The sequence below is a fragment of the Lonchura striata genome, chromosome 8 (genome assembly GCF_050655825.1).
Source record: "Lonchura striata isolate lonStrDom1 chromosome 8, ASM5065582v1, whole genome shotgun sequence".
NCBI lineage: Eukaryota > Metazoa > Chordata > Aves > Passeriformes > Estrildidae > Lonchura > Lonchura striata.
Window position 1 is genome coordinate 17230583 of NC_140710.1, and position 13572 is coordinate 17244154.

The following is a 13572-nucleotide window of genomic DNA, read 5'->3' on the forward strand; positions in this document are numbered from 1 at the left end:
ATTCAGACTCTTGGGAGTGTTTGTGCAGCTGAACAGTGAATTGGCTTGGGGACTTGATGTGGATGGAGAAGGGAGGAGAAAAGGTTGTTTTCAGCTGGAAATATTTCCCAATGGGTTCAACATGAAGCTGCAGAATAGTTTTACAGACAACTAAAGGAATGATAGAGAGATGGGGAAAAGCAGCTAAGGAAAGATGAAAAGAACACAGACTGCTTAGGGTGGCATTTTGGAAACTCGGTTTCAATTACACTCAAGAGTCAACAGTACAGCAGCATTTAAGTTTTCTGATACAGATCAAAAATATCAGAGCCCCATTATTGAAATCACTGATCCACTATTAAATTTATTCTGGGCTGAAGTGGTGTAACAATTTTGAATATTTATTTTCCTACTGATTAGCTAATGCCACTCAAAAAATCAATTGTCTTACTCACTTCCCTATCACTGACTGCCATAAAGATGGCATAAAAGCATCAAGCCAGTGAACTTCGTATTGTGTACTCTGCCTAATTCAACAGATATGTGATCATGTGCACATGTTTCATCCAGCTCTAATGTGTTGCTGGGCATTATGTCAATGGACAGATCTTGGTATTAATTACTGTGGAAAAACAGCCCAGGTAGCTAGAGTCAGACAGAATGAATCCAAATCTAATCCAAATGTACCAAGACATGTCCTGTTCAAAGTAGTTTCAGAATCAAGATATTTTAGAAAACGGAAAATGTTTTCACAAATACTCCCAAATCTTAATGTCACTTTTAACCCTGTGCAAATGCTTACTTATTAAAGTGACTTATCACTTGAAGCACTCTCTGGAAACTGTTGAACCAGCACCAAATACAATGCTGTTGTTTAGAGCTCAAAGTAACAGCAAACAGAGAAGATAGCCTTTGCTCTGATCCAGTAAGCACATTAGTAGGACATTAGCATTTATTTACAAGGATAGGAAATTTAAGAAGTGTTCTGTAATATCTGACTACAGTAAAGTTCAGTGTTGGAAAACGAGCATTTTAGTGTAACTGATTAGGCCCTTCGCTCCTAGACACAGCATTTTGTCAAAGACAGACACAAAACAAAACCGTGTCATAATAGGCTGGAGACCAGATAACAACCATTAGTCTCTCCTGTGAAAACAAACCAGTCTGCACTCATGTATGACTGACTGAACTGATCTGTTTTCAACCTTTCCAGAAATCCTTAATACAATAGGCAAAGCTATTGAGGATGTAAATATCCTAGTGTAAACAGAACATGCAGATCAATGTGTCAGTATTTTTTTCAAGCACGTAATTCAATTATACATTTAATTATCATTAGCCAAAAGACAACAGTGAATTGCTCAAGATAAATGCCACAAAAATATGAACCAGCACTAATTTTACTAGAATTTAGCTTAAAGAGTTCTAGCCAAAAGGAAAAAAAAAACATAAAAAGGCATCCTGCTGTCACTTTGCAAAATCTGTGTCTGGAGGAAAAACAAAAGTATTCACACACTGTTTTAAAAAGAAAATGTTTGACTGAAATTCATATTCACTGAAGTCATCAGCAATACATCAAGATTTGATGTAGACTCAACATACCCAAAGATGAAAAATCATGAGTTGGAACATTCTGGTGAGTTGAATTAAATGTTGCATAACTATCTACAAAACAATTTACCATGTCAATGACAGTTTGAAAAGCGTAGTTTCCCCCTGAAAAACACTGCTACATTGACAACTGTAATACATTCCACACTTCAGTACCTGAAAAGATTATGAAACACAGTCCCAATGCACACAAAACCAGATACTAATTGAAACACATCCAGTTTCACTGCAACCATCAACTGAAATAATTTCTTAATCTGTTCATAGTAGCAGTTACAAAAACATCATATTTACATCTATATTTTAAGACAGTCAAACCTATGAGCTGTAGAAGTTGTATAATTATTAAATCAATATTGAACTTTTTGGAAAACATTGAGGAAATACAGTGACCTACTTGTACACAATCAGTTCTAGTTCCTTCTGAGAACTTCAGTAGCTAAACATTTTTATGAATAATCAATTTCTACACCTGGTCCAAAAGTCTTACCTTGACCAAGACAATGTAGCAACAGGACTGTTAGTCAAGTAACTGTTTCACATTAAATTTATAAAAGCCTCGGTCAGTGATCTGAAGAATTATTGGACAGAATGCATAATACTTGTATCTCATAATCTTGTGAACAATTCTCAAATACCCAGTACAAGTCATAGTTGAATAACTATATCCTTCTACTCAGACTAGAATGTCTTACAGGACTTGTTCCAACTCTCATGAATTTGAGTTTAATTTTGATACTGAGTTGATAAAAACAGCAAATGATGCAGTGATCAAGTCTTAATTCATGGTAAAGTCCCTAATGGAAAAGAAGAGTCAGAACTGTACAAGCACTCATCCTTTCCTTGGTGTGGATGAGGTGGGATGTACACAAATTAGCTTGGTTCAGATCTTCTGATATGATCTTTCCACATAAGGAAGATATTTGTGACACAGACTTCCATCAATTATGGCATGTTAACATGACTGTGTTTTGTTAAGATGAAGACTGTGAGAGCAATAGAAACCAAAATAAAAGTGAAGCCTTTTCTAAATGACAATTTTATAAAAAATACAGGATATACTATTTCGTAAATCCATGCCAAAATATGAATGCTTGATTTTTGTTAAACTAATGTTTAACAAATCCTCTTATTGTCTGCAAGTCGCCCAGTGATCTGCATTCAGAGCAGTATCCCAGGCTGAATCAAGGTTTGTGTTTATCATCCTTTGAGACAGAGAAGCTCAGGTTGCCTTAGCACATTCCTGTGTCTTTAGGAGACAACACAGAACTCTTACCTCTCTTTTGTTTTACCTCCTGAAGCAGCAGGATATTGGAAATCAGGTGTGTGCGGTGGCCTTGATTTTCAATTCCCAGTTTTCTGAGATCAACTTCCGTAAGATGGAATAAGTCCTGTAGCAAATGCCAGAGTAAGGAAAATATTATACTATTAATACAGGAGAATTCAAATATCTTTCAGATATGTTAGCTGTTTCTGGTTCCATAGGTTACCTAACAGCAAATTTAAGTATATTTATATTTTATATGAAGGCTCCTTGTCATGATAAGGTATGTCATTGTAGGGATGAGATATTTTTCTTTTAAAACATTAATTCCTTGTCTCTCAGTTTTTCTCAAAACAACTCTGGTCAGCTTAGCTAGAGAGGTCTTAAAAAATATGGCTCATTTTAGTAAACAAACAAACAAAAAAAAATCCCCAAAAGTGCTAGTATGCCAATTGCACTTAATGAAGGAAGATAAATCTCAGCATGAATTGATAGGAATAATGATTTTAGAAAGGAAGGTTTTGTACAATGGAGAGGATATTCACTTTAATAGTAGATAATGTAAGCTGTGATAATGTTTTGAAGAACAAGAATTTCCATATAATGCACTTGAGTAATCAAACCTGAACTGTTTTCTTTAATCCACTTTATCTCTGAAAACTCATTACTATTTTACTTTCAAAATAAACTGCTGAGTAGCTCCAGACATTATTTATAAGGCAGTACAGAATTTCAATTTTATGTTGGTTTGTAAGTGGGCACAAAACTTCATTTGATGATGAAAACTTTCAGAGCAAATAGAAAATATATCAAAATGCATTTTTTATATTTTTACTGTTCTGTATTTTCACTGTAAATAAGATAAAGAGAGGTACATAGAATGTACAGTATTTTGTTACTAGCAAGTCATTACTGAAAGTGGCTTTTTCTAATGGAGATTTGCAATTCAGACCCCAAAGCAAAAAATGAGATTGATTCACTGTGTCAATAAAAAGACAATTGACAAAAAAAATCTAGTGTGAACCACTATATCTGAAACTTTATTGTAATTTAAAAATCTTTCTTTCAAACTAAAGCCACTTCAAAATCCTGACATGATTTGCTTTAGACTGAATAGTACTCAAATTACCGAAAGACTCAATTTCTTAGGTCACTAATACTGTTTTAAAAGAAAAAAAAGTTGGTACTAATGTTGAATTCACATATCAGTAGAAATTATTTTTCAGCTTTGGCAACAGACAGACGATCCCACTGCTTGTCTCAAAGATCCAACATACTTCTCAAAATCCCAAAATCATCATCCAATAAAAACAACAAAGTACTACAAATGCAATATCCGTGCTCTTCAAACTCCAGCAAAAAATTTGTAAGAAGGAAGACAACTAAGATTGTTGATAACTCCAGTACTGAACAACAGATGCTTAGGGTAACACCATAGAAGCTTTTATAGACACATTTTGGTTGGGCTTTTTTTAGTAGCTTTAAAGATCTTACTTAACATTTGCTCAAGAATTTTATTGAAAAAGGACAATTCTCACCTCTATACCATCATATTGTTCAAAGAGTGTGCAATATTCTGCAAGACCAAGCTGAGTCAGCCAGTTAGAAATGGGTAGATACTTCATTATCTATTCCTTTGCAATGCCTATGACTCTGAAAAACAAAACCAAATTACAAATAACATTGCTTAGGAATGTTAAACTGAACTCAGAAAGCACTTCATAAATGCAAGTTCCACTATAATGGCCAAAAAGATTAACACTTTTTTGGTTGCATGGTAAGATGTAGTTATCTGTACATTAAGACTTTTACCTTTAATTCACTGTTTCATTACAATCCTCATACAAGCAGGAAATACTGAATACTATACTTTGTTTAGTTCTTGCAGCTGAATTAAACTTTTAGAAGATGAATCAGAGTCACTTGATTTGCAGTATCAATTAAAATATACTCAGCCTTTGTATTCAAAGAATGTTTCTCAATACCTCATTCAGTGATAATGCCATTCTTCTTACACGTGTGACACATGAGGAAGGGCATTAAATGGAGAGAATAGCAAACAGAGCAGTGTGCTCTGTACCAATATGAAGGGTGCCAGTGAAACTGCATTCTCTGTTAGACAGTCAAAATTACTAAGATTCTGTGGTGGGTGTTTGTCCAAGGTGGGAACATAGCTAAAGTCAACCTGTTAAAGAATATTTCTAAGGGCTCTCATTATGTCATTTGAATTTGAATTACCTGTAAATTAAAATATTTTGCATTACTTTTATCCCCAGTTGTTAAGATTAAATAAAAGATAGACATTAAGATGGACATATGATGATAAAGATAAAAGACATAAAATAATATATATCAGAAGATAAAAGACATAAAGATAAAAACCATAAAATACTCTCCCACTATCACTGCTCCATGTAATCAGTTTTGCAAGATCTGCACAGACAAATACTTAAGCTTCCAAGAATTGCTGCATTTCTGAAGACATGTCTATGTGCAAGTTTGAGCATAGCCCAAATCAATTCAAGGATGCCCAATTCTAAATCTGTACCTTGTGGTCTGAACATTTTTCATCCAAACACTGATACCAGAGGCAGGAATTGCTCACGTTTAGACACCTAGTGCATTTAATTGTATATTTTTGTTATTTTATTTTCAGTTGAAGATCTTTCTCTTATCTATACTTGAGAAGAAGTAGTTGCTCATTAGCTCTGGATAAACCAACTGTAATTATGACTTTTCATCTACAGACCACCTGTTCTAATACATCTGCCTACTCTGTACACACAAGAAGCTGCCCCAAATGCTGACATGTTATGGTCAGCAAAGAGTCAGTGTTGCTTTCTGTGAGATGGGGAAGGCTTTTATTTTTAGCTTTGATTTTTTTTTTAATAAAAATTGCAAACCAAAAAATACTGTTCTGCAGAAAGGTAAGCCACAGTAGCAGTATTATTTGTGTCAGTGGACAATACATTCCTAGAAATGTTTTAAAATAATTTCAGTTAGAACAGCAACTGTCAGTAATATCCAAGATGTTTTGGACCAGATATTGTTTTGGAAGTCTCTGAATTTTGCCTCAGTACTCAACCTTGGAAAAAAGTCAAAATGGTTGCACTTCAGAGACACATATACAGTTATACCATGGAAGTTGTAATTCTGGAATTTATCATATCATAGTCTGTTAAAGAACAAACCTGCTAATTTGCAAATCACATTGTGAAATCGCTCTACTATCCATTGGAATATTATTTGCTGTGTTATATTATATGCTTTATTGCAGATTTTTCATTATTGTGAAAATATTGCAGGCTACGAGTAAATAGTATACACCTAAAGAACTGTGGCATTCCAGTAACTAAAGAGTATCTTGTGGAGTAACATTGACCAGAAAATCTACAGATTTAATTGACACACCACAAAAGAATTTCCTTGAGGAATGTGAAAGCCACAGAGAACATTCTTACGTGAGGCGAGGACAAGCTCAGCCACTGACATCTTTCATTTATGGCTTGCTTTAAACAGGTACTTTCAGATTGCAAGATGGTCAGCATGAAGGGCATATGATTCTCAGAGAGATAAAAGGAAAACCACAGTTAGTTGGCTAAAACATAAATAAAACCATGGACAAATAACTCTTTTCTGGTTCATCCATTTTAAAATAAGAGACTTCAAATTTGTTGTCATAAAGGAGCTTGTTTTCAAAACTGTTTAATGACTTCAGTAAGAACATATATTTTTAAGGCTACAAATTTTATATTTAATTGTGAATACTTAGGATTCCATATTAGTACATGACAACTAAAAAAATCTACAGTAATTGCTAGAAGTCATCACACTTATCATCCCAGAACAAAGAAAAATTTTGCACTAAGCATGAAAGGAATGCCAGAATTTCCACAGAGCAGCATTCTCTTTAACAATACAGTGATAAACAGTGGCTATCTAATCTTACTTGGCCAGCTGCATTTGCTGTTATTAATTTATACCAAAAAAATCCCAAACCAACAACAAATGCAAACGAAAATACTAATATCCCTGTTGTCCAAACCCTCATACAAAACAAAATTAAAACCCTTGTATGATAAGAAATACAAGATGCATTGCTTTAAAATATACTGCAATTACACCTTTGAATGGGATTATTTATGGCACACTTTTACATGCTATTAAGTCTTTGCTAACACCTTGGTAGACTTATCCTTTTTGTTTTAATGAAAAAATTTTCCTACAACTGAAGGAGAAAAACATTCCCTTTCTCTCACAAGGCAACCAATTGCATTTCTGGTCTTTCTGCTAATGGTAGTTTTGGTGAATAAACTTCAAATAACTTTTATTTAACCCATGTTACACTGTTCATTGGATGTAGGGTACAGCCTAGTGGTCAGGACTCAAGAGATATTCACAGCCTTATCAAGGTTAAGAGTAAAATGGAATTGCAAAACAAATTGTAAAATCCACTAAATATATCATTATGAGATGTGGTTGTAGGCAGAGGGAGTTTCAGGGAGTTTCCTATTTTTCTACTTTTACACTATTTATTTTTATTTCTGAAAACAGGATTAACTTTTCCTCAAGGCAGGCAATGTCAACATTTTTAAGATGTAAAATATGATTATGAACACACTGGCAAAGTGTGTGGCAGATTTTGGGCACATATTTTTTCCCTACTAAGAAAATTATATCTTTCCAGTGACAGGAAGGAAAGAAAAATTAAAATGACAGCATGTATTGCAGAGAAATACAAGATCTCTGTTCTATTTATCTATGCTAAAACCTGTCTGTTCCTGTACATCTAAGGACCTGCAAAAAGAGATCATCATAGGTTTAGTCAGGTCACCAGATTTTTAGGATAGAACCACTAAGGCTAGATGACCTGCTTCTATTTATTCAGTTAGAATTCTGTTATTACTTAACAAGCTCAAGAGTGAATTTATTCTGGACTACTTACATGGACAGTCTTGAAGAACTATCCACATAATTTATGTAATTTCAGGGGTTTTCACATAAAATGAAACAATTTAAATCCCACCTAGGTTTGTATCTATTTCTGAACATCACCTGTTCAGAGGTTTTTATGAAGTCAAGTTACTGCTAAAAAGTTATGAAATGAGCAATAATGGGAGATTCCTAACAGAGCTCTCTGATCTACTGAGCTGAATTTTTGCTTTCAGAGTGCTTTCCTGCATTCTGTCTCACAGTTGCAGTCATGCATATTGGGGCACACATGATGCAAATGCACAGAGAAAGTAGCTTTTAAATCCAGTGGTTCACAGTACAATGTGTTACTGGACTGATAAGTCTATCACAGTTTCCCCAGAACCATTAAAAGATGCTGCTGCTGACATTGCCTTGTTACACTGCAAACACAAGGTAAGTAATATGTAATATCAGGTTCTGAATTCAGCTATAGTTTTGCCAAATCAGCGTCATTAATTTTTAAAAAGCGTGTATGACAAAAGTACCACGATTGAGTAACTCCACAGTGTGATTATAGTAACTATTCCAGGCACAGTAATTCATGCTCCTTTTTCAGTGTCCCTTTGGGATTCAGGCAGTAATATGACAAAGATCAAGCCACATATAATGGTATAATCCTGTCCCCAGCATAATTACTCATGTGAGTCAGCAGAGCCAGCAATTTCATCTCATCTGGAAAGTAATTTCCCTTATTATGTCTTTTCTGTTTCAGCAAAATTGACTTGGATTGTACTTCCAAATTAAAACTAGCCTCCTGCTGCAACAAAATAAATTATTAGTATCAATTGATTTATTGGACATTTGCCCAAGTAAGTTTACTTAAGTTTTTTAATCACTTGAACTTGTCATGCTTTCCTAACTTGAATGAAAGGCCCATCAGTTTTGTTTCCAGATAGATTCTGATGTACTTCCACTTCAGATGTGCTTTTATCTTTTCCTGTCATTATGAAATCAACAAACCCTCTAAATTACAGCCTCAGTAAATCTGACCTTTCCATGAAACATCATGCACATCTCAGTTCCTGTGTTGTGGCACTGAGTAATAACACTGACCAAAGGTTTGTCCCCTTTGCTGAATACAACTATTTTTGCTTAACTAAGCATTCATTCAGGAATGTTGTATTGTAATACATGCTCAAGTGGCAGGAAATTTCTGTCATTTGTGTGCCAGTTTCTGAATGCTGTAGAATGAAAAAGTTAAAAAAACTTAAAAATTAGAAGTGGTCATGAAGCTTGTGATGTCACATCTCAGAGATCTTACCACCATAATACAAAAAAATTACCTCTACTTTTGCAGACCAAGTCATAATTCTATTTCTCCTCTTTCTTCTTTAAACAATTTGCCAAGTGCAAGACATGTTGTAAGTCATAGAATTAATTTTCAAAAATACAAAGATTTGCAATTTAATATATTTATCAAAAGACAACTGTTTTGTAAAAGGAACACTAAAGACAGAGTGGGAAAGCCAGAAGATATCAGTCAATGACCTCAAAGCTTGCTTCATCTCCACAGAAGTCTTAAAATTTTAGTGAGAAAAGTAATCTTCTTCTCTGAGATTTGTTTCTACAGCAATGGTAAATTGCCATAATTTCCATTACACTTGTTCTAGCCTACTGACTTAAATTTTGCAGTTAAGAATTGAACAAAGTTCTCCTAACCTAATAAAGCTATGATCTTGTAATGCACTTACTAAAGTCTGTTATAAAGCCAAGTCCATCTTTTCTGCTAACAAAAAGGAAAGGGTACCTGCAAGATGGGGCAAAAGACAAAAGCAGCAGAAATACCTGAAAAGCAATCCATCAGCAGAATCAAAGTGTCAGACACCAATCAAACAAATACTGGTGCTGTGCACTAGTCAGTTCCAGAGAAAGCATTTATTGGGTCAAAGACTGTGGCTAAAAGGAGTTGGAAACTAGGACCAAAAATTCCTCTTCTCTCTGTTCACAGAAACAGAGCTTAGTACATTGCACATAAACTGGATAACATCACACGTAAGTGATCTATATTCTTTTTTTCAGATAGGAACAATATGCAAAACCTTGATGTTTTGGTTAACTCTGCATGAAAAGCAATAATAGGAGACAACTCCTCATTGTGTAATAATTAGTACAATCAGATTCCAACTCCAGACTTGTATGAAAAGACATCTTACAAGGGAAGAACTACCTAAGTAAGCAAGTTTCATAGATGGGAATGTGAACTATGTCGAGTCCTTGTACACAGGGCATAAAGGGTGAAGAGGGAAAAAGAAAGCATAAGAACATAATGTAAAAAAAGGCTTATGTTCTTACAGTGATGATGGGGTGACAAAATGAAGCAAAGAAATAAAATGATCAAAGTAATACCTCTAATAAACCCGGTTATTACATGTAGAAAATACACAAGAAAATCACGAAAAAAATATCACGAAAAGAGAGACTTTACCTGGTAGAGAAAATTACCCAGAAAAGGTGCTGTTATTTCAAGTAAACTCGGGTGTCTTTTTTCCTTCACTGTACATTCACAAAAAAGCTTGCACTGCCTTAAAGCAAGCAATTGCAAGGAGCTGCTTATACAGCAAAAGTGAAAATTTGAGATATTAAGCATCCAGTCAAATCCTGCTACAGGTTATGGACTCCTCTCCCATGCAGAACAATGTCTGCACGCAAACATAAACCCTTTAATGTATCCTGGACTGCAAAATAAAGCAACTGAGGCATAGACTTTCTTACTTTGACCAACTGTGTTCTGGGAGCAACTACAGTAAAAAGATTGGTAATTCTCTAGGGAGTGGCAGCACTCTAAGTCACTGTAACTTTTTAATTCATTGCAAAACTCAGGGCCCTTGAACAGGAGAAATGATAAAACTGCAGGGAAAATTTCAGTTCTGTTTTGTAATACCCAAGAGGTTTAAAATCTGGGTTTGTTTTTTTTTTTTCTCTAGAACAATCTGAAAGTCTTTTAAGCATGCCAAGTTGATGCACTCTTAAACAGTCCCTTTCTCTCTTAATGAAAGGACAGGCTTTATTAAGGTCTCTATCTCTTTATCCCATGGGAGTCTATGCAGAAGCTATATCACTGAAAAGTGACCAAAACACACATTTTGCTAGAATAATATTTCATTATTTATTGAGAAGAGATGAGTACCGCAAAACAGTAACAAAAACAAGGCAAAACTGTGCACCACCAAACAAACCACTATCTTGCAACACTTCATTTGCAAACAGAGCAAAACAAGCACTTAAATTCAAGCAGTGGCTCTATTACATTGAATTTAAAATACAAATGAAAGAATGCCCCACCAAAACTTCTAAACCACCACATTTTAAAGTCATAGTCAGCATTTGCAATGCAAGTTTTAAACAAAAAAAGATATTTAAAAAAACCCTAAGACTGTGTACATATAAGATTTAACTTTTACTTTTCTTTCCTCTTTCTTAGAATTTCTTGGCATTTCATTTCAGCCTTTTCCCCTGTGACTATTAAAACATAATTTAAAACTCTGAAATTCTCTGGAAAACTTGACATTTAAAATGAAGTTTAATCTTTCAGAAATACATTTAATTTTTGCCATGATGTAAATGACAAACATAAGTTTGCTTGTAGGATACCATAAGCTGCAAGCTTCTTTTCATATTTATATTGCCACCAATTAGCAGTTTGTGTACTACAAGATAGGTAGACATAGATGAACTTTATAGATCGTTTATAGTTACACTGTGAACTATCACATTTTCATCAAATTTAATGTTAATTTGTTAAATTAACATTAAATTAAAGCATAAGTCTGATTATCTTATAGGGTAGGGATATGATGACAACTCCTCCTAGTGGGAGCACATCTGACAACAAAACTCAGAAAAATACAGATTTCCTAGGTATCATGCTAGGTTTTTGCTGGTACTAGCTAGCTCTGCACTTTTTCTGCCCTTTACTGAATTAAACTAGTCTCATCCAACTTTTCAGTACTATAAAAAAACATCTTTGGGCTTTTAAGGAAGGTGAAAATACTTTCACCTTAAAGCTTGCTATTACACTGGTATAACATGGTTTCTACACATAGCTGAGAATTAGGTTTCAAATTAAGCTAAAGCAATCTTTTACTGTAGGACTATGTGTCACCACCATCTCTGAAAACTGTGGCTGAGACTGATGTGATGCAAAGTAACTTACATTTATCGTGAACAATGAAGCTCTGCTGATTTACTGCTGCTGGGAGTGCAGCTCGCCGTGGCTCCTTTTTGTTTCCTCTTTCACTCATACTTTGTTTCGACTGTGCCAGGAATGATTTCCATGTGAATGAATCCCCTACACTTATCTGAATAGACTACTCTGTTCACCCAATTCCATCTCCAAGGCACAGACTGTCACAGACATTACACATGATGTTCAGCCTGAACCTAGACGAGTAGTTTCACCAGAATAGATCAGAGCAGACAGAACTGTTAGGAATATGCAGTATCACCTAATATGCTGAACAGCTATCAGTACTCTAACTCTTTTATTTTAGTCCCTGATTTGCTTCATGTTTCCTTGCTTAAATGGTTTTAAGTCAAATAAATTTTTGGTGAAATTTTGAGAAATTGCTGTGAAGGATGTAAGGATGTTGGATTCTTTGAAAAGAAACTATTAGCATAAATATTCTTGGCAGTCTAGGCACTGGAGGGATACTTCTAACATGGATTTTTATGTCAATCCAACATTTAGCAAATCTGTTGCAGACTACAGAGAAACAAATACAAAACATTAGTCAACTTGTATATGTTGTTCTGGCCAATGTTTGTGTAAAGATAAATAGTCTACAAAGTACCAATCAGGAGTTAAATACATACTGACTCAGCAACTACACAGCAGATTTTCATGCCAGACATCTCACAAAAAATGTCACAGACGTCAAGCTACTTTATGTCAGACTTCAAATCAGACATTTTAGTTGGTGGGATGTCAATACTATCACCAGTAGCTTACAAGAAACAACTAAGACAGTGGTTCATCATTCTTTATGTACTGCTTATGGAAGGCATAGACTAACTACCTTTCATTTATTTTCCTTACATACAGGAGTGTAACTTTCTCCATTGAATAAGATTTTGTGGCTTAATATTCTTAATTATTAAGCCAAAGTCCTAAAACAGATGCAGCAGTTTTTCACACAATCTTATTCAATGGGACTCATGTCCTGGGTAGCAAAAAGAGAAATGAGTTTAAAAGATGGTCTGTATAGATAGAACAACAAATAAAAAACTATTTATAACAAAGACAGACACAATCAAGATCTCTGAAAATTCTTACAGCTGTGGTGACATGCCGGGGTAGTAAATATCCCTGTATACTTATGTACTTACAACACTTCTATAAGCAGAAGTTTGTCCTAGAAAGAGACTTTTGGTCCAATTCATACAAATGTGCTTGCCTTGCACATGGAATGCAGATGTGGGACAAAGCTGCTCCACTAATACAAATTAGTTCAAACAATTTTGAAAGTGTCACTTTGCTCTTGCAGATTTTAACAATACTTGACCCAGTGTATGAGTGTATGGGCAGTTCCCTAACTCTATCTCTACAGCCAGATTAGTCATTGTACATTCTCCTGTCATAAGTCTAAAAAATGAATCGACTGTGTATGTTTTTTGATTCCCAGAAATGGCAAATATTTGTGCTTAATGCAGGTGATATGACAGCAATCAAGTGATCAAGTATTAAGGAACCTAGCATATCACCAGAAAAGACTAGTACAAATCTCCAAATACAATTCAGTACAAAC

The 13572-nt window shown here is 34.7% G+C and overlaps 1 protein-coding gene across 4 annotated transcripts in view; it reads right to left on the reverse strand.

Annotated features, from left to right (window-relative positions):
* The window catches only part of BCAR3 (BCAR3 adaptor protein, NSP family member), an 86316-nt gene that overhangs the window by 63926 nt on the left and 8818 nt on the right, over positions 1-13572 (reverse strand). For all 4 annotated transcript variants that reach the window (XM_021526025.4, XM_085586481.1, XM_085586482.1 and 1 more), the window contains exons 2-3: positions 4393-4507; positions 2867-2981 (exon numbers count right to left, since the gene is read on the reverse strand). In XM_021526025.4, the coding sequence (XP_021381700.4) occupies positions 2867-2981; positions 4393-4479 (202 nt within the window). In that variant the 5' untranslated portion in view covers positions 4480-4507. The remainder of the gene's footprint in view (positions 1-2866; positions 2982-4392; positions 4508-13572) is intronic.